Source organism: Carassius gibelio, chromosome A7 (assembly GCF_023724105.1).
Source record: "Carassius gibelio isolate Cgi1373 ecotype wild population from Czech Republic chromosome A7, carGib1.2-hapl.c, whole genome shotgun sequence".
NCBI classification, from domain to species: Eukaryota; Metazoa; Chordata; class Actinopteri; order Cypriniformes; family Cyprinidae; genus Carassius; species Carassius gibelio.
The window spans coordinates 38,472,265-38,495,098 of record NC_068377.1 but is presented as its reverse complement, the minus strand read 5'-3'; the positions used below and the strand labels follow the sequence as shown (position 1 = coordinate 38,495,098).

The window sequence follows — 22,834 nt, the reverse complement described above, 5'->3', positions numbered from 1 at the left end:
CTACCATTTTGTTTACTTAAATGGGGAGTCATCTCATTTATCATCAGTAAAATATGGAGTGCCACAGGGATCCTTCCTAGGTCCCCTTCTATTTTCAATATACATGTTGCCCCTTGGTAATATTATTATTATTAGCTTCCACTGTTATGCTGATGATACTCAGCTATATATCTCAACGAGACCAGATGAAACTTCCCAATTATCTAAGCTAACAGAGTGTGTTAAAAATGTAAAAGATTGGATGACAAATAATTTTCTCCAATTAAATTCGGATAAGACAGAGATACTAATTATTGGACCAAAAAACACTACACAGAATCTTGTAGATTACAATCTGCAACTAGACGGATGTACTGTTACTTCCTCTACAGTCAGAAATCTGAGTGTTATATTAGACAGCAATTTGTCTTTTGAAAATCATATTTCCAATGTTACAAAAACTGCATTCTTCCATCTTAGAAACATTGCCAAGCTACGAAACATGTTATCTGTTTCTGATGCAGAAAAGCTAGTTCATGCATTCATGACCTCTAGACTGGACTATTGTAATGCACTTCTAGGTGGTTGTCCTGCTTCGTCATTAAACAAGCTACAGGTCGTCCAAAATGCAGCAGCTAGAGTCCTTACCAGGTCAAGAAAATATGATCATATTACCCCAATTTTACAGTCTCTGCACTGGCTACCTATTAAGTTCCGTATCAGTTACAAATTATCATTACTTACCTATAAGGCCCTAAATGGTTTAGCTCCTGCGTACCTAACTAGCCTTCTACCACGTTACAACCCATCACGCACCCTAAGGTCACAAAACCTTTATTCATTAGCTTGGGTTAAACTAATTTTACTTTGTTGGATCAGTAGCTATGCTAATGATGTCTCTATTTTGTTTCTATGTTTCGCCCCGGGATTCACATCCCGTGGTAACTAGGATTTACACAAGCTCCAGTCTGGATCCAGAACACCTGAGAAGAGATGATGCTGACCCTCAGAGGACCTCAGATGATGCTAACCCTGAATCCACAAACAGAACTAACAATTATTGCTAAATGTGTGACTGAATCATATAATAACTTAATTAATAATATTCATCGTCTAGCTGACTACGTCTTGTATTATTATTATTATTTTAATTTTTTCTAAAATCCTGTCAAATGTGCACAAACTACTAGCTACTACTAAATATTGTAGAAACATAATTTTCTGTAAAGTTGCTTTGTAACGATTTGTTTTGTAAAAAGCGCTATACAAATAAACTTGAATTGAATTGTGATTCGAACCCAGGTCGATGTCACACATTTTACCATCTGCACACCAGGAGCTGACTAATGTCAACTGTCGATTCACACATTGATGGGCTGAGGTAATGTAAATAGCCTCTTCCAACACTCAAGCTATTTGCACAAAAATCAAGCTATTTCATTTACTCTTGGGGGTCCCCTGTTGGCCACTTAGTTTGGTTATGCCTTGCGCTGGCTCTGTTTGATGGTCTTGTTTATGAAAACCTTAAACCAGATTAGTCTAACACAGCCATGTAAATATAGTTCAGCCTGAAGGTCTAAATGTGTTATGGAAATAGGCAAATGAATGAGGATGTGTTCACATGCAAATGTGTTGATGTTTTCTAAAAAAAAAAATAATAATAATAAAAAAGAAAGAAAGAAAACCTGGTAAACAGAGGAAGTATTAAATATAATAAAATTACATTTTCCAAACTTCTAAAAACTAAACTTACAAAAAAAAAAAAAAAAAAAAAAAAACTGGCAATCACAATCAATTTATTTAGACAGAAAATAAGAAACTTTTATTGTAAGACAGCAGCAGCAGCAGATTATATTATTATTTCATTTGATATAATGAGAATCCATCAACATTTACTAACATTATAAATGAACTTCAGGGGAATAAATGCATGATTTGAGCACTTAAATGCAGGGTGGTGAGAGTCTTCATCTCATCTCTGTTGTGTTCGTCTGCTGTGGTCTAGTCTTCACCACCAGGAACTCAGCTCTCGCTCCGTGGACAAATACACAAATAATATGCAAATGAAGTGACGGATGAGAGCAGATATAATCATCACAGAGTTTGAAGCTGAAGACAGAAACGTCAGGCTCAGAACAGAAACACACGACAACTAAAGTAAGAACAACTCACATCTTCATTTTTCAACTATTTTTTTTACATCCTAATGTTTCACTTTAAGATTATTATGAGAGATTCTGAATTTTTCAATGTTTCTTCCTCAGAAATGGAGCAAACTCTAGATTTCATTCTTCTTCTCGTTGGTGAGTGTTTGTGGTTTTATTTATGGTTTCTAGTTTCATTAGGTTTGATGCTGTTCTGAAAAGCATTAAAGCAGCGTCTCTCTTTCACAGCTCTCTGCTCCGTATCTGAATGTGTTCAGCGTCAGTATCACTTTATAAATGAGAAGAAGACCTGGACTGAAGCTCAGAGATACTGCAGAGAGAATTACACAGATCTGGCCACCGCTGACGACATGAATGACATGAACGAGCTGAAGAAGAGTGTGATTAATGAACGTTTCTGGATTGGGCTGCAGAAGACGGGTCGTAATCAATGGCAGTGGTCTTCAGGTGAACCTGTTCTCTATTTGAACTGGGCATCTGGACAACCTGATGGCAGTGATGAGTGCGCTGGGATGAGAAATGGAGATTGGCATGATTTAAGATGTAGTGATACCTGGCAATTCATCTGCAACAACAGTGAGTACAGCTATTTAAAATTAATTTATAGAAATTCAACAACCAATCATTTATAGATGTGCAAAGATCACATTTTTATGCAATACTAACCATTTTTTTTTTTAAATTTGATTATGAATATAGAGGTGCCTGTATATTTTTCACTTTCATTGTTAAAACAATTTCTGTATAGACACAATTTTTAATTCCAGAAAATAATAGACTTTACACTATGGGGTAATTTATCACAATGATAACCTGCAGTTAAAGAGATTAGAGATAAATAAATCACAGAGAGAGCTATTGATATGGCTCCAATAATTAATAATCATAACAATAATCGGTAACACTTTACAATAAAGTTCCATTAGTTTATGTTAATGTATTAATTAACATGAACAAACAATGAACAACACGTATTTGTGTCGTGGCACGAAGGGGCTGGTTCAAGGGCCTGTCTTATAATACTTTCTACCACAAACCAGCAACATTATTAAACCCCACTTACATAAAAGTAGCCGACTACGCCACCTAGGTTGTTTACTAAAACCCAGGACCCAAGTTAACCCAATTCAATTATTCGCTGAGGGCTGTGCACGATTGACACTCAACAGTAGTAGATTGAATTACAAAATATTTGGTCCCACTTTATATAAGGGTGGCCTTAACTACTATGTACTTACATAAAAAAATAAGTATAATGTACAATGTCCCACCACACATAGGTCTCCACAGATCCAGCCAGTCATGTACTCTCACTTGTGCACACAAATACCCACCATAACCAATATACCCTGCACCCAAATAAGTCACACTACTACAAAAAGGAAAAATATGAGTTATGGCTAGTATACTAGCAATTAGTTCTTAGTCTCTATTAATTAGATGCCAATTAGATGCTCTATTAATTAGATGGTCACAATAACATCCAGCAAACGTTCTTCAAACTGGGGTTGTACTCACAAGATGACTGGGTAGCAGTGCCCACTACCCAGTCTAGTCAATTTCCAGCATTGCACAAACCCTCCATTGCTGTCACACTTGTCTCCGAACAGCACTCGCTGAATTGCTTGTCTCCAAACAGTTGGACAAATGTGGTTACTCTGATAGTCACCGTAGTGCTCACCAACCGCTGATGCACTCGACTCCGAACACACGCTGACTCACTCGTCTCCAAAAGCTACGCCTGTGATTGCGCTACGTCGGCGTCTTCACAACACTTCAACTCACGGTTTTCTGCACAGCCATAAAATGTTCGGTTATCACTGCTCCTGTGTTCCTTTTCAGATGCCAGCACTGGCGCACAACACTCGCCAGGGCGTCGACTTTCACGTAAGTGATGCAATCCAAACGAGACACCTGTCAGTCTCTCAAGCACGGTCTTAAAAAGCAACAGTCTCCACTTCTTTTTCTAACCAACCTATGACACTAGGTCACTGATTAGTCTATCAACAGAGTCTTCACGGTTTAGAGTTGATAAAGTTTGTTATTTCAGTCTTCAGTACTTTCAGTCTCAATACAAACCTGTAACACATTTTTTACTTGTACATGAACTCAAGTCCAGTTCATTTTCAAGTCCAGTTCATTTATTAACTATTAATCTATAAATTACTAATCTACAGTCCAAATGAATGTTAACGAGCATATTTATCTGCAGTGTAACATCTTCCTCTGTTTGATGTTTCTCTCATCGGCTCTTTGTGTCTGAGTCAAGTCTTCATAATGGATCAGTAGAGAGAGCTTTAAAATCATCACAATGTTCCTCAGTGTTACTTCATGATAGATCTTTAATATAATCCTGAAAATATAGTTAATATTCAATAAATCACCAGCTGAAGAGGCAGCTCAAGTCTTTGAGAGATGTGTTTCTGATGTTTCCACTGATGCTCCTGTTCACATCCAAACCATAAAGCAGCGAAAGAATAATGAACAAACTGATTCATGAATCTTTGTCCATGTGTCTTTCTTAAAGTGAACACAGGACTAGTCTTTATCAATCAGAAGAAAAACTGGAGAGACGCTCAGAGTTACTGCAGACAGAAACACACTGATCTGGTCAGTGTGAGAAACCAGGATGAGAATGAGAAGGTTAAGAAGTTCATTAGTGATAATAACTCATCTGGATCAGATGTCTGGATCGGTCTGTTCAGAGACTCATGGCAGTGGTCAGATCAGAGTAACTCTTCATTCAGATACTGGATGTCTGACGAACCTAATAATGTTGGAGGTGATGAAAACTGTACAGCTGTTGAAAAGAGCGCTCAGGGACAATGGATTGACATCTCTTGTAACAAAGAATATCCTTTTGTGTGTCATGAAGGTGAGTAGATCCTCACAAAACACACACATCCATCATCTCCTCCAGATCTCTTAAAGTTCCCGCTACATGTCTGACATGACAAATTCATCCACAGTGTTTGTTCTGATGTTGTTTTTGATCAGTCTCTCTCTAGTTTCTGCTTGTGCTCTGTTTGGTTTCCAGATAAACTGATTGTGATCAGAGAGAATCTGACGTGGTCTGAAGCTCTGAGATACTGCAGACAGAATCATGTGGATCTGGTCTCGGTTCATTCACAAGAGATTCAGCGTCGTGTGATGAACGTGGTACACCTGGCGTCTACTGCGGAGCTGTGGTTGGGTTTACGTCACTCCTGCACTGTGGGCGTCTGGTTCTGGGTGAATGGAGAGACTGTGTGCTATCAGAACTGGGCTCCAGGGAACGGCACATCAGAGGAGGACTGTGAACACACAGTGAGATCTGGAGCAGTTCAGTCTGGAGGAGATCAGCGCTGGATCAGCCGTCCTGAAACTGACAAACTCAACTTCATCTGCAGCAGATATTAAGAGTGAAAGGAAACACAAACCTTCATGTGAGAAAACAAGTGATTGTGTGTTCACTTCCTTTAAATTCATCTTCACTCATCACTTTGTTAAATAATTATTTACATAATAATTTAAGTTTCAGCAGAAGGAAGAAGGAGGAAAGAGGTGTGCTCTTCTGTGTACATATCAGTATATATATATATATATATATATATATATATATATATATATATATATATATATATATATATATATAAGTTTCTCTCTATCTGTGTTGCAGTGGTTTCAGCATGTGTTTTTGAATTGAAACAACAGTTCATTCAACTTTCAGTATAGTTGAGGTCCAATAGACTTAAATGTTCTTGCTGTCTGGACAGTTTATCAAATGTAAAAATGTGGTGTCGAAAAATAATAAAATAAATAAATAAATAAATAAATAAATAAATAAATAAAGTAGCTGTTGTGGCTTCTCTTTATCGCATTTCATTTTTTATCATGTCTCAGATTATAAATGACTGGTTAAATGTGAGTTACATTAGAACAACTAACATTATGTGTGTTTTCACACCTAGTGGACTTGAACCCTCCAAACACTTTCAGAGTGGTTTATCTTTGTGTTTCATTAAGCTGAGTGTACCAGGAGTGTACCTGTAGCCATGTTCCCTCACTGCCTAAAATAACACACAACTTTTACCATGTTAGGCTGCGGGGTTTATTTTTTATTTTCATTATATGTAGTTTATTGTCATTATTATATATTATATAAGATCAGAATGATCAATGAATTGATAAAATCCAACAAAAATAAGCTTTAAATCATGTTGAAATTTTGAGGCGTAGAGTAACTTTCCTGTTGCGTTAACAATAAGAAAGCTGAAGAATGAGCACAATTAAACAATCATTAGATATATTCATTGTTAAAAATGTTTACAATTTGCTTCCCATGATAATAACCAACATTTAATTGACATGCAAAAAAAAATCATTTTAAAAAATACATATAGAAAAATAAGACTCCCGGTGTTTGCTTCTGTTTCACATCAGAGATGTAAATATAGTTCAGTCTCTAGGTCTTAATGTGTAATGAACGTAAGCAAATGAATGAGGATGTGTTCACATGCAAACGTGTTTATGTTTTCTAAAAAAAATAAAACATACAGTAAACATCAGGAATATGAAATGAAACAAAACTAGAATTTTCACAAAGAAACTCTTCTAAAAACTGTAAAAATAAAATAAAATGTAATGCCCGTATTCCAGTAAATCACAGTCCATTATTTAAAGAGAATTTTATTGTGAAACAGCAGCAGCAGAAGATGATATTATTATTTCATTTGAGATATGATATAAGCACTTTAATGCAGGTTGGTGATAGTCTTCATCTCATCTCTATTGTGCATGGCTGCTATGGTCTCGACTTCAACACCAGGGGTCTCGGCTCTCACTCTGTCCCCTTTGCGACTCAGTTTGATGGACAGCTTGGTGAAAACAGAGCTCTCTGTATTAGAGCTGCGACTGCTGCGGGTGGAGACCAAATCCGAGTTGGTTCCCTCAAAGAGCTTGGCCATGAAGCCCAGACCAGCCTGACGGATGTGAGAGCTGCCGGCAAACACGTACAGGACGGGGTTCACGCTGCTGCTAATGAAGGTGAACGCCGTCACGGTGGGACGAGTCGCTACTGCCACTGCTAAAACAGAAGAGGAGGAGCCCTGCATCAGACCGATCACCTGTGAGAACAGAACAAGAAAGAGAAATGCTTTTAACATAACATGAGAGAAAACTGACTTTATTGACCATAGCCTACTAGCTGTCTTTAATTCATCCACTAATGTGCATAGCTCAAAGGCTTTTATAATGTAAAAGGGTATTTTAATTCATGAACATCTTAAAAACGCCTCATTAGTAAACTGACCAATCAGAATGGTTATTCAAATAACTTCAAAAATGATTTGCCACCTTACACATAAAAACAATTAATAAATCACTATAAGTGACCCTTCAAGGCAATCATCAAGTCCAGCATGTATGCAGGCATGAACATCTTAAAGACATCTTCTAAATGTCTAGTTGACATCTGATAGGAAACCTCTTATAGACATATTGCAAATGAGCAAACACTACAAAATACATCTCGCAGATGTAAATGCAGTCAAACAGACGTCTCTGTGATGCATGTGTGCTCTCAGGACTAGATTGAATATTTTTCTGGCATGTATTCATGTGATGTTTGAGCGATGAGATGTTAAATGGATCATCCAGTGCGAGGTGTTGCTCACCTGCAGGATGTTGATGAGGTGATACGGCAGCCAGAAGATGGTAAAGGCAGCGATGATGAGGAGGATGAGCGCGTTTCCTCTTCCTTTGCGGTGGAACATGGCGCTGCGCAGCCGACGGATCGCTGAGAGGTAGCAGAACAGGATGAAGCTGAAGGGCAGCAGGAAACCCAGGAGAGTCTCAATCAGGTACTGAAAGGTTTCATGAGCGCTGCTCTCCCAGTGGTACGGCTTACACAGATAGATGGACACATTCATAGAGACTGGCAACACGGAACTGTTGGTGCAAAGAAGGAAACAACAAGACAGAAGGAGAAGGTTTACAATTATATAAAAACCAATAGTTTCAGTCCTGGACTCCTGGTTGTTGATAAAGAGTTCTGGAGGTATTTAAATTTCACTGCATTCATCATTTATTATAATTCCAACTCGAGTTTAAAATCTGTTCATGACATTTTTTTCTGTGAAATGCCACTTTATTATTCCCACAATTAGTTTTATTTGGTTTTATAAAGCATTATTTAACTATTTTGCTCCACGAGAATATCTTGAGTAACAGAACACTGATATGCAACAAAAAGAACATTCTGCTATGGAAGCTGAACTGGCATTTTGCATAATTTATTGTACTTTGTATTTTATCTTCATAAAGACACATTGTCCAAGTTCCTAATTGGTGCAAATGTATGGTAATTGCAACTAAGAAACTAGGGTTTTGTTACACAATTTAGTTTAATGTACTATAACCCAACATCTGCTTAATGCCATAATACTAAAGTGTTATGTCTGCCTTATGCAGCTTCATTTCCAGCCAAAAAGTTACATCTGTGCAGCTTTGCACTTTTTTATTTTTATTTTATTTAACCTTTATTTAACCAGGAGAGTCCCATTGAGATTAAAAACCTCTTTTTTACCTGGCCAAGAGGCAACAACGTTTACACAATTTTAAACATACAAATAAATATTAAATTAACACAGGTTATGAAAAACAATTGCACATTATTGAGGCAGTCTCCATTGCTTTCAGCTTAGTTTTAAAAGTGTTTAAGGACAAGAGCTCAGTCCGGTTCCAGTCCTTCTGCAGCATATTCCAAGCAAAAGGAGCTGAGTGAACAAACGCTTTCTTCCCCAACTCAGTTCGGGCAAAAGGAACAGAGAGCAACAGCTGATCATTTGATCGCAGGGAGTAAGAGTCAACACTTCTCTGTGTGATTAAAGTACAAATGTATAGGCAGTAATCGAAGCATAGCTTTAAAAATAAAAGTGTACCAATGTCCCTGCCTCCTGGCCAGAGAGGGCCATCCCACTCAATCCAATTCACAGTGATGTGTCATGACTACAGTTGGTAAAGAACCTCAAAGAAGCATGATAAACCGTGTCCACCATTTGAAAACATGAAGAAGCAGCATTCATATAAAAAAGATCACCATAATCTAGCACAGATAAAAAAAAGTTGCAGTGACAAGGCGCTTTTTTACTTCAATTTTTTTAATTTATTACGGAAGAAAAAACCCAGTTTAAGTTTTAATTTCTTCACAAGTTGTTTTATGTGGGGTTTAAAAGTGAGGTTAATTTGAAAACAACATTAGCTTAGTTTTGTCAGCATTAAGGACTAGTTCTTCTATGAAGGTGATAAATGATATTATTGTGGCACTTGATAAGAAACAGTTCTGTGCTTCACTTTTTTTTTTAGATCTGTCAAAAGCTTTTTACACTGTCGACCATGCTGTTTTAAAGAACAGATTAATTTGCTCAGGATTGTCAGAGCATGCAGTTGCATGGTTCTCAAATTATCCGAATAACAGGACTCAATGCATTAAATATATGCATTGAGGGACTCTGTTTTGATTTTATTTTTGTCCATAAGGGGGTGCCACAGGGCTCAGTTTATCTTGTATAGCAATGATTTGGGTCAAAATGTTTCTGATGCTAATATGCATTTTTATGCTGATGATACAGTCATTTACTGCTATGGATCATCCCTTGCTCAGGCCATTGAAACCCTGCAGAAAGCTTGTGTTGCTGTCCAGCATTCAATTCTTTGGTTGTGGTGATAGTACAGTGCCTTTTTCTGAAGCCTGACTGAAATTTAGAGAGGATGTCATTTGAATACTGGAACGCTTTCAGCTGATCACAAACAAGAGATTCCAGAATTTTCGATAAAACACATAAATTTGATATTGGCCTATAATTAGACATAACTGCTGGATCACCTCATTTTAATAAAGGTAGAACAAAAGCTGATTTCCAAACTGATGGAATTTCTTTGGTTTTGACTGAAAGATTAAAAAGAATTGAAAGTGGCTGTGCTATAAAATTTCCCGCCAACTTCAAAAAGTAAGGCTTCATCATGTCTGGTCCAGGCACTTCAACGTCTTTATGATGTTACAATGACATCCAGTGCCCGTTGGTGGAAGATGCAAGCAGAAAATGAAGAATAATAACATATTCACAAAATTTAATGTGAATATGACTCAAACTTCCAAGATTGCATAGTAAAACTGTTAAGAGATAACAAACTATATCACCTCTTTTATGAAGAGGTGATTTCATATAAATATGTATGATCATCATACTAAAACATCCCTGCTGAGAGAGAGAAAAAAAAGCCTAAGCTAAGTGATCAAAACCCCTCTAAAAAAGCTAAGATCAGGCTGGATTACCACTTAAAGCCAGCTAACCGGCTAAGACTGGTTATAGGAAGTAATTTTTTTTTTTTTTTTTTTTTTTAGCAGGGATAACATTTGTAGGGACAGAAAGGTAAGCATTAGGCTATAACATTAAAACACGCATCACTGGAGCGTAAGCAGACTGTATGAAAATGTATGAAATTCATTCGAATTGGCCACCAGTTCGCCAAAAAAAATAAATAAAAAAAAAATGACAGTGAAACTGTGTTGCCTATATGCTAACTGTCCAACATAAGAAATCAATACTATTTTATTTTGCTCATTTATATATCTCATGTATATTACCCTTCTTCGAGTTCTGATTGACAATTATTCAATCACTTATAAATTTATGAAGTGCAGTTTTTGAAATGTAGGCTGTGAACTCTTCCTCCTCGTGTGATGAGCGCAGTACAGTGAATATCAAAGCTGATGAGCAGTTGCACACACACATAGTACATCACCATCACTAAAATGTATACCATTATGCTACATCGTAATAAAAATCACAGAATAACATTTCCGAGAAAATATTAAGTAAAGGTAACCAATTAGAATTTACCATGTTTACAAAATTTACCATCTTTTATCCTACATCTACAAGGCAAATGTATTTGTTTCATTATGTCAACATCATCACCATACTTGGCTGAATGTCACTTCACTTTCACTTTCACTTTCAAACAATTCCATGGGTTTATGGTGGGTAGTTCAATTGATGCTTTGTTTTGCGTTCTGTGTAGACAGACTTTAGTGTAAGGGTAATTAGGGTCAGTGTAGGTGTTAATTAAATTAATTGAATGCATTTAGCAGATGCTTTTATCCAAAGCTTCTTATAGTGCATTCAGGCTATCAATTTTTACCTATCATGTGTTCCCGGGGAATCGTACCCCCAACCTCGTGCTTGATAATGCAATGCTCTAACAATTGATCTACAGGAACATTAATTAATAAAGCATAATCCATTGGGAAGCATTTTTTTGTTGTCACATTGTGCTAGTTACAGTTTCAAATGGTAGCAACAATTGGACAGGGTAGCTCAAATCATCAGAACATCAACCTGTGCTTATTAATAGTTTTAAGTATTAATGTTAATAATACTGAATTTGGTCCTCCACACTGTTTCAGTACATTAAGCGTTTCAGAATGTCCCTAAACTGTGCCTGAACTACTGACTGTAGTATTTTTGGTCTATTATGACATACAGAGCTGTGTGAAACACTGCAAGCTGTAAAGTAAGTAGGAAGTCTTTGTCCAAACTCAACTGGTTTTTTGCGAGAGAACGCAAAAGATTAGAAAAATATTGTTTCCTTCCACTCCATATTTTGTTATTATGTGAATAAATACTATTTAGTTGTTCCAGTTTGTTATTTTTACAGAAATTACATCTTTATAATATTATATTTTTTTTAAATATTTTTTTTTCAGATTCCTAAAATATGTTTTGTCTGATGACAGGAGGTGTAATAAATGTCAGCACTGTATGTTTTCATATCATTCAGTGGGCACATTTGTTTTAAGGACATTGGGCAGAATGTGGAATAGTGTGTTTTTTGTCAGTAAAATTAAAATAAAGAAAATAGCGGTTTTAATCTGATTAATAAAAAAAAATTATTGGCCAACTAATCAACTAATCAAAATAATTGTTATCTGCAGCCCTAGACCTGATTATTATTCCTGAGGTAAAACACGCCCTTCTCATTACTCTACGGACAAAGAAATGTACAGTAGAAATAAATAAATGTTAAAATAAGTAAATATTGAAATAAATATGTTAATGTGGAAATAAATGAAATTGAAAATAAGTAAATGTATAAATCAATACAATGTGGAAAAAATACATATATACACACACAGACACACACACACACATATATATATATATATATATATATATATATATATATATATATATATATATATATATATATATATACTTAATTTTACATTTCTTTGTATATTTATTTCTGATTTTGTCAGGTTTGGCATTCCATCCCTTACGAAAATGAGCCATTTTGAACCAAAAGTTTTTAAGTTTAGTAACCATGTATTTTGGTGTATTGATTAACATTTGGTAGTTTTACATAGTTTTACAACAAATACCATGGTTAAACTACGGTTAGCGTTGCAAAACCATGGTAAATTTGTGGCTGCCATGTATTAACTATAGTAACCATGTTTATCATTATTATTCTTTTTTTTAATTTTGGTTGTATAATCATGGTTAATTTTCATAAGTGATAGGCTGAAATTTGCCTTTGTGCTGGACCCATCACGTTATGCATTGAATTATGTGTTGGACCAATGGCATCCAGCTGTTTAATGGTCAAGGTCAATATATTATGAATCTGCTGTTCCAAATGTTGTGCTGACTGATCGAACTGTTTGAAGGAAGTGTGATTTGTGTTTCAATATCTCTGTAAAACAAACCCCTCAGACGTACCGATAGAACAGCATGGGAATAGCCATCAGAAAAGCCATCACCCAGATCGCCACCATGACGGACAGGAGCCTTTTCTTAGTCTTCAACCTCTGAGACAGAAACGGCTTTGTGACGGCCAGCCAGCGGTCCATGCTCATCAGGCAGATCAGGTAGATGGAGGCGTACATGTTAACGCAGCACAGGTAATGGACCGTCTTACACAGGGCGGCTCCAAACTCCCAGCCTTTCCTTCCTGTCAGGTACCGGAGGAACAGTGGAGCGCTCAGGAGAACCAGCGCATCCGCCACGGCCAGATTCAGGATCAGCAGACACGTGATGGAGCGGCGACGCATTCGAAACAGAACCGACCACACCACGAACAGATTCCCAGGGAAACCAAACACGAAGGCGATGACCAGGATAGCAATGCTGATCTGATGGGACAGGGACAGGGATGGGGTGTAAGGTGAGGAGGTCACGAGGGAAGACTGAGCAGGTCCAGATAGGTCTGAGGGATTCGTAGGAACAAGAGTGGCCATTTGATTTAAAGACAAGTGTTAGTTCTCGTATTTCCTGTGAAGAGAAAACAAACAGAGACAGGAAAAAAACTAGATCCATTTCCCAATTATGCTTCATCAGGGGCATCATGCACCAGTGGTGGTCAGTAACGGAGTAGCTTTACTTCATTACTGTACTTAAGTATATTTTTCTAGTAGGCCCATCTGTACTTTACTGGCAGGGGCGGACTGGCCATCTGTGTGATCTGGAGAATCACAGAACGGCCGGTACTCCAGGACGGCCGGTGGGCCAGCCCACCACCCGCCAAGCATGCAGTCATCACCGTTTTTTCCCCCCACTAATCTGTTTTTACACTCCAGTATTGTAGGTGGCAGCAATGCACTGCACTGGCCGTGGCCGCCAAGTAAGGAGAAGAAGAAGTGGAAGAGTAGGAAGAAACCAACAGCAAAGACGTTAACGTTAGATGGAAGAAGCATAGAAACAAACAAATAATATGCATAACACGACCGGCGGGTAAAAAACGGAAAGAAAAGGGTGGGGCTGAGAAGGCTAGAGAAAAAAAATTCGGAATTTAGATACTGAAGCCGCTAAATGTCCCAAACTAACTGAAATATATAACAGTATTTTCCAGTAGCAGCACCTCTCAGATAAATATTAGCAACAGTGAAGAAGTGAGCCAGACTACTATTCAGGTTGCTACATTTTTAATGATTACAGTAGTTAAAAAAGCTAAACTTTTAGCTGTAAAATGTAACATGCAGTAGCTAATATTAAGAAATATGTTGTGCTTTTACTTTTAAAAATGTTGGTAACATTACACTTAACATTTACAAATTTTGAAGATTTTGAATATAGAAGTTAAATTTGTAATGGTGTATTTTCATTTAGATGTGGTATTATAATCTGTGCAGTAAGATTGATTACTGCATAAATTAAGATTATTAAGTAATAAATTCATTTTAAGACAGCAGGAAATAGATTGTATACTATACTTTTTATAACAGCATATTATATAAACTATTCCATGCCATCTTGGAATAAATGATATCTTTTTTTTTTTTTTTTTATCCATTCCATCGTTTGTTTATTCAGGTTGAGCTTAGACCAAGAGCAGAGAAAGACACCCACTCCAGCTCAACATCAGTGCTATTGCTATAATTTGGATGGTATAGTATCATGAGCCACAATTAAAGTCTCGTGACACTCATGCTAGGAATTATTTTTGTTGTTGTCGAGTTTACGCACGCCGATTGTTTTGGGCTAGTCAAAGTCCAGGGCCGTTTTTTAGTCCCAGTCCGTCCCTGTTTACTGGAGTAGTTTATTTTGAGTTACTTTTACTTCACTACATTCCAAAGTATAAGATCCTACTTTTTACACGCAAAAGCGGTGTCTGATTTATGAACAAACTGAGTCTTTCTATGAACCTAAATTGTTTCACAAATTGGACCAATAATTAGAATGATACGATTGCAGCTGTTCTCGAGTCGAGATTCAAATGAACCGTTTAGTGTGAGTCTCCAGTGAACTGAATTCATAAGTAAGAACTGGGAGATCTTATGATCACGTGTGCATCTGATACTGTTAAAAAGTACGTTATTAATGTCGAAATTTAGGATTAATTATTGTAACTGTAAACCCTATTTAGGTCAAAAACGTCAGTTGTTTCTGAACTAAATCTGCTGTAAAGAATGATCTATTTAAGCCCACTGAAATGCTTGAATGCAGACACATCAATCAGTTTAAAACAAACAAAAAAACCTTGAAATAACACTGATTAAATAAAATAACGCATGCCCTATGTGTTTTTATATTGGTTATAAACAAAATACATTTTCATTTTTTTTTTTGGATTATCTAACCGAGTAGGCAGATATAATTTTTTTAATTCATATCCATATATTTTTATTCAACCACCTGGATTACATCTGGAGGAAAAAGGAAGCATGTGATGTTCAGAACATGTTAACTACAGTAATTATCAAAGTGATAAGTGTTTCCCTCCAGGGGCATTTGGCCAGTAAAATTTAAAAAATAAGTACTTTTACTTTTACTGGAGGAATATTTTATTACATACGCATCTGAACTTTTACTAGTACTTGATTTGTGTACTTCCACCACTGTCATGCACTCATGCTTTTTGAGGGGGCAAAACGGTAAAGAGAGTTAAAATTATACTTAGTTATAAGAATTTTCCAGATAATTCGGTCAGTGAGTAATTAAACGAAGCACTGCATTTCAGTGATGACTCATCTGAACGTCTCTGATTGGCCATTGAATTCATAAGCGCAACAGAGTCGCGTGTGATTGGTTATAATGCAGCGCTGCACCGACGCGTCTGTCTCTGGCTCAGGGCCAGTCAGCGAACACAGATTTGAATTTAGCAGCTAATGCTGTGCCACAATGAGCGATCTAATCTTAGAGGTGAGATTGTATCAAATATAAAAGATTATTCTGCTATTTGGAAGCTGCATTCATAATCCACTTGGTACATCTATCTATCTGTCTAAATAGTATTTTTTTTTTCTGCTGCGTTTGCAGTAGAGATTTTGCCCACCACAAAGAGCAGTTCCCCTTTTGGTTTCTGTCAATCCCCATAAATATGACTGGGATTTTTACATTTATGTAGGACTGCAACAAAACACATTAAGTTGGCAGAGTTGAGGTTTTTCTTACTTTCTGAAAATCTAGATGCAGTACTGCAGGAGTCTGAAGTCTCTTTTATTTTTTTCTTATTGTAAAGTTTTACTTCTCTAATTTAACAGGTGCTGAAGAAACACTGAGACCTGTTGTTTTTCAAGCACACCACAAACCGTTACACTTACATCATTGCCCATTAAAATATGCTTATGGTTGCAGATTTTGCCTTTTTAATTTCATTTTATTTAGATTTTTTGCTTAAAGTTAGTGTTACAGAATGAATTGTGTTTCAATATCAGTTATGATGATTCATCTGTATTCTGTGGCGAGTTTCCTGCTGAAAGTGAGTTAACCATATTTTACATATTTATGACTTTTAAGATGCTACGCTCACAATTTTAAATGTTGTAAAGTTCTTAAAGAACATTTCAAGCACAAGCATGTAAAATTTGACTAGGTCCGAGGTCTAGAAAAACTGTCACCAAGTCTAATTTACTCTCAATAAAACATTACCCAAAGACTATATCTTGTATTGTAAAACCCCTCATATTTTAAAACTGCACACAGAGAGAGAGAGTGAGAAAGAGATAAACAAACCTGTATATGTATGCACTTACCTCAATTCCTTGTAAACCTTTTTGCAGCTGAGCACATTAATGTGGCAGTAAACATATAGAATCAGTTCTGCCCAATGTCTCAGAAGTGTCCTTATCATTAATATCTTTTAATAGTGGGGCTGCTTTCACTTCCTCTTGACATAAACCACTTGAGAAACAACCAATTGCCTCAGACAGGAAAGAGCAAGAACACCTAACATGCACAACATTTATTATTTAGGTATCTTTTCTTTCTGTTGAATTGTGTCCTCTTGATAAACTTTTTTTTTTCTTTAAGCATTCTAACATTCTCTCTTATTTGCATAGATGTAAATGGGGAAGCTGTGTCCTGTAATCAAACTGACAATTGCGGTATGTGTGTGTGTGTGTGTGTGTGTGTGTGTGTGTGTATGCATGCACGCATGTGAAATGCTTCTATTTCAAAATGACCAACGTTGTTTGTTTTCATAAGAGGATTGTTCTAAGACTGTTGTAACCAGGATGGGAGGATACATTAATCACACGCAGTTGATTTCTGTGAAGTGATGGGACATTTTGTACAAATGGCTCCAGATTCACTTCAAGTTCAGAGTAGTGCTGCTCCAGTCCAAATGTTGTGTCATTTCAGTAATTGGTTTAGGACTCTTCTATCTCCTGTACTAGAAAACAAGAAGAAGAAGGAAAAAAAAAAGATAAAAAAAATGGTCAGGTGCAAATAACAAAATATTTGAGAATTATTATAAGAAATGGATGATTTTCTATAAAGAAAACTATGAAAGAATAGATGTATTGTGTATTGTAACAATCCCCAAGAAACAGGGAAGGAAGCCACATGGTTTTGCTGTACAAAAGAATAATATGGAAATCGATAGCCAAGGAAACACCCAACCACACAAGGTTTGTCAATACAAATATAATTATTATTATTTTTTATTTTTTTTACACAATCATATTCCTGTTAAAATCCAAAGTGGCTGGGTTGCAGGTAACAGTAAACAAATACAATTCATCTAGAAGGCATTTGAGATTGGTGACAGTTGACAGGGTTAAAGGGTTAGTTCATCCAAAAATGAAAATTATGACATTAATGACTCGTGACCCTGTGAGACCTCAGTTCATCTTCTGAACACATTTTAAGATATTTTAGATTTAGTCCGAGAGCTCTCAGTGCCTCCATTGAAGCTGTGTGTACGGTCTACTGTCCATGTCCAGAAAGGTAAGAAAAAACATCATCAAAGTAATCCATGTGACATCAGAGGGTCCGTTAGAATTTGTTGAAAACACCATTGAAAACACATTTTAGTCCAAAAATAACAAAAACTACAACTATATTCAGCATTGTCTTCTCTTCCGTGTCTGTTGTCAATCCACGTTCATGACTCCGCAGTGACGCTGCTGATGTAAGTCACTGCAGTAGCGATGGGAAGTTTGGTTCTTTTCCGCGAACCAGTTCTTTCGGACAGTTCGATTCAATAAACTGGTTAAAGAAAACGGTTTTTGCGCTCGACGTAATGACGTCATTGGCGAAGATTGCCCTTGATTCAAGCCTTCGGTTTACCCGCGCACATAACACTAGCACAGAATCAGTTCAGAATCAATCACCAAAAGAATCAGTTCGGTTCAGACGCTCTGTATGTCAGTCTGCTTCACACTGAAACACACATGCGCAGTATCATCAGCTCTTCGGTTCTCAAACCGGACGTTCTAGGCTAAGTATACTGGTGATACGAAAACCGATGCAACCGGTTCTTGACTAGTGAATGAGTCAGTCTATTGTTCATTATCTGTCTCAGCTCTGTGTTCATCTTCATGTCTCTCTTCACAGCAGTTCAGTCAGTGTACTGTTTGAGTAAATGAATTACTCCGGAATATTGGTTTGTTTGAACTCAGAGGGAGTTTCAGCCACATTAAAAAAGTTAACAGCTTAAGTCATTTGTGGATTAATGCGTATTAGAGATGCGAACCGTTTAAAACGATTCAGTTCGATTTGGTGAACTGGTTTAATCGTTTCACTAAGAAGTGACATTAGGGTGAGTCATTAATTACATAATTAACATTTTTGGGTGAACTAAGCCTGTAATTTAGGAAAAATGGATGAATCGACTAGCAGGTTAAAATATGCAGCACACTGTCACAAAGGTACCATAATGTAAACATTAAAATGAATGAATGTGACCATCCAACATGCAAAAATTAAACACACAGCAAACACACAGGAGACATGCTATAAGTATCCATAAATATACAGGTATCAATTAAATAACACCAATAAATACATACCAAAGATCACTCAGTATCAAATTTTACATTGATCAGGCTTAACATTATGACCATCTTCCCAATATTGTGCTGGTCCCCCTTTTGCTGCCAAAACATCCCCAACATCCCACTGGTGCTCGAATGGATTGAGATGCGGAGATTTTTGAGGCCAAGTGTTGGAGTGCAATAGTGATACACTTGCACCTGGCCATTCACGTGACGTAAAAGAAAACATGATTCATCAGACCAAGCCACCTTCTTCGATTGTGCCATGGTCCAGTTTTGATGCTCTCATGCCCACTGTTGGTGCTTTCGATGGTGGACATGGCTCAGCATGGGCACCCTGACAGGTCTGTGGCTCAGTCCCATATGAAACAAATGGTGATACACTGTTTATCCTGACACCTTTGCAGAACCAGCATTAACTTCTTGAGCAATTTCAGCTATGGTAGCTCATCTGTTGGATCAGTCCACACAGGCCAGCCTTTGCTCCCCATGTGTATTAGTAAGCCTTGTCGCCGGTTCACCACTGTTCATTACTTGAACCACTTTTGATAGATACTGAGCACTGCAGACCAGGAACACGCTGCAAGAGCTGCCGTTTCGCAGATTCTCTGACCCAGTTGTCTATCCATCACCATATGGCACTTGTCAAACTCAATCAAATCCTTACACTTGCCCATTGTTCCTGCTTCTAACACATCAACTCTGAGGACAAAAATGTTCACTTGCTGCTTAATATGTCCCATCCACTAACAGGTCCCATGATGAAGAGCTAATCCGTATTCATTGCTAATGCTACTTATTGTGTATAGTCTATAGCCATTGTCAATATACAGTTTAAAAGACATATGATATAACAATATCCTGCACTCTCACGCACAGATGCACATCATTAACTCCCAGTGGCAAACAGAGAAACCCTCTAACACAGCGGTCTCCAACCCTGCTCCTGGAGAGCTACTGTCCTGCAGATTTCAACTCCAACCCCAGTCGAACAAACCTGAACCAGCATACCAAGATTTGTAATGATACATCAGTGGGTTCATAAATTATATAATTTTATGACTAAATTCTAAATGACCAAACCAAAAATGTTTAACATGGGAAAATTGGGTGTTACTCGACTCCACATGGTTCACCTAATCTTAAGAGACCAGTTTTGTGGTTTTTGGCCAAACCATTCAACAATTTTATGCAAAAATATAATTTTTTTATATCTCCTAACATCTAGTTGGCACAATGCTGAAACACTGCAGGTAGTATCAGGTCATGCTTGTTATAACACACATTAAGTTTAGTCTCAATATGCCAAACTGTTGCGGAGATACAGCCTCAGATCAATTTGAAGTGATTTGCATTAAATTCATTCACACATTATTTGAGAATAGTTTGACAAATCAACTTGATTTTTGCCAGCATGGTCTGAAGATGACCTGAGCTAATTTTGTTTAGAATCAGACAAACCGTCTAGGACGAGTTTGAAAAAGTCAGAGCCAAGGATTTTCCTTCTGTGCCTTATGATTCAAAAGTTATTAACATTGATTAAATTTTGGACATACAAACATTGATGAAATTTTGGACATATAAAATTGATGAAATATTGGACATATAAACATTGATGAAATTTTGGACAAGTGGTGACACTTGAGAGTTTGAGTCAGAGACTCCAACTGTGGTTAATGTTAATACTGTCCTCTATCAGTGTGCCAAATTTCACAACTTTCCCACAAAGCGGTTCAATGGGTTGCCATCAGAGCCAACCAAAGGCATAAGCGAACTAAGTGCTTAGGGCCCACGTGGCCAACATATAAAATAAAATATTAATAAAATATTATTTTTGATGTGTGCTAATTAATCATTTAAACTGTAAAAAAAAAAAGCACTGTTAATGTTAGATTGCATTTTAATTGGTCCCCTTGGTCTATTGACTAAATGCAACTTTGCAACTAAGTGTCAACTTATTTGAGTATTAGAAGGTTTACGTTAAGATAAGAGGTTGGGAGAATGTTGACGCACTTGCAAAGACACTTATGTCAGTTTACCTGTTTGTTAATCATCAAAATAAAGTGTTAACATATATTTAGCAGACATACTACTAATGACCGCTAGTTGATGGTAGTTTCAGAGTTACTTATCAACAGCTGTCTAAAGGCTACCATCAAAATAATCAAACTGATATTACAATACAAATAGCTCAAAGCAAATGTTATATTACACATTCATCGGATCTGATATCTGACTTATGGCATTTAAGGAAAAAATATATTATTATTATTATTATTATTATTATTATTATTATTATTATTGTTACTTATAATAAGTGGTCATTACCGCTTTAAGTAAATACATTATGCATTCATTAAAATGTCTTTAGAATACTCTTTTAATGTATTCTAAATATGGGCTTCATAGAAAGTGTTACCAATTCTTTTTTTGCTGGTGCTTAATTGGAATGTCTATTTAAATGTCTGAAGTCTTAAAATAAATTGAATAGAGCGATTGAAAACTGAACAGTTTTAATATATGAAAAGCACAGAGCGTGTTTTTTTTTATGGCTCATTTCACATTTCGGGGGTGGAGGGGGGTAAATTGAGCCTGGGGTGGGAGGGGGCCTGGCTGACTAGTTCATTAAGAAGGGTATCTTTTTGTTTTAGGGATGTTCATTTAAACATCAGTAAATAGCCTTGACATCATACTATATTATAATATTTTACTTAGTTTTTGTCTTCTGTTTAAAAATAACTTTACTTTAGCTTAATCTACCTTTGGAGTCTTGCTATATTCCAATATCATTATGCCTACACTAGCTAGTTAGAGATTAAGAGTGTTAGATGGTAAATTAGGTGTGGACGAGGCCTCAATCACACAGTCGCAATGCTAAACTGTTCACTAATTTCAGCCATGTACATAACACTGATTGCAGCTAATATTTTTAATTATCAATGTAGATTTTTAGTCGCATTGGCAGGTGCCAGTATAGGACCCTGTAATTACTAACATATATATCCAAAAAATTGACATCCTCAAATTCGAACCTGTCAGCTTGGCTGTGGTCGACAAGATAACAGAAGCGAGCAGATTGCATGTCTTTTAGTAAGTCTTAACATTAAATAAGTTAACATTTGCATTAAGAATTATATCATGATACACAACAAAAAAACTTACCTGCTCCTCAACTCTTCTCGGTCCTACTGGAAGACGTTGAATTTGAATTCCGTGATTCCCGCCTGGATTCTGACATTGAAACATGCGTAATTTGCAATTAATATGTACCTAATATTTTGTGGTAATTTATGTTTAACTTTTTTTTATGATATTAATGTTAACAAATAAGTAATGTAGTTAGAATGTACTCATTTATACATATTTTATTTTATAACTAATAAAATAAAACAAAAATAAAAACTAGAGAATGTATAAGCCTTCTATATAGAGCTCTATAGGAATCTAGTGGCTAAAACAATGAACTGCAGATTTTTATTATTATTATTATATATATATATTTTTTTTTTTACTCCCACCAGATGGAACTAATCTGCCTTCAAAAATTTATTTTAAAGGCATCGTCTCTATTTTAACATAAAATACTGGCATAATTGAAAAAGTAGTAAAAAAAAGTATTAACATATTAAAAAATGTATCATAATTATTGCATAAATATTAAAAAGTATCATGCCATTCTCTCAAAATACAATATATTATAAAAATATGAACAAAAATAGATTAAATCGATTTCACTGAAAATAAAAAATTCAAGTGTCCATTTAACCGACATCAGAGAACGGTGAACATGAAAGTGATTTCTTAAATTATTCAAATACTAATTTTTATTAATCTCAGAAGATATAAATCTCAGGAGAACATAGTTTGGCTGACAAAAAAATGTTTGAGAATCCCTGTACAACAATGTTGAATATCAGAAATGGTTTCATTG

At 36.3% G+C, this 22,834-nt stretch overlaps 2 protein-coding genes across 4 annotated transcripts; one reads left to right on the top strand and one right to left on the bottom strand.

Moving 5' to 3' along the window:
- Positions 1-1,866: 1,866 nt before the first annotated feature.
- Positions 1,867-16,817, bottom strand: LOC128017468 (leukotriene B4 receptor 1). Of its 3 annotated transcripts, none has more exons than XM_052602877.1 (5): positions 16,660-16,817; positions 12,908-13,459; positions 7,799-8,072; positions 6,914-7,249; positions 1,867-1,959 (listed from the first exon to the last, which is right to left on the bottom strand). In XM_052602877.1, exons 2-5 carry the CDS (start codon positions 13,423-13,425, stop codon positions 1,894-1,896), a joined length of 1,194 nt encoding a protein of 397 aa, XP_052458837.1. In that variant the 5' UTR covers positions 13,426-13,459; positions 16,660-16,817; the 3' UTR covers positions 1,867-1,893. The 3 variants fall into 3 exon arrangements, with proteins under 3 accessions (XP_052458837.1, XP_052458838.1, XP_052458839.1); XM_052602878.1 differs by having other exon boundaries at positions 1,868-1,965; positions 6,920-7,249; XM_052602879.1 differs by lacking the exon at positions 1,867-1,959 and having other exon boundaries at positions 6,221-7,249.
- Positions 2,246-5,566, top strand: LOC128017470 (macrophage mannose receptor 1-like). The gene is made up of 4 exons (XM_052602882.1): positions 2,246-2,282; positions 2,373-2,720; positions 4,672-5,019; positions 5,182-5,566. Exons 1-4 carry the CDS (start codon positions 2,246-2,248, stop codon positions 5,541-5,543), a joined length of 1,095 nt encoding a protein of 364 aa, XP_052458842.1. The 3' UTR covers positions 5,544-5,566.
- Positions 16,818-22,834: the final 6,017 nt, after the last annotated feature.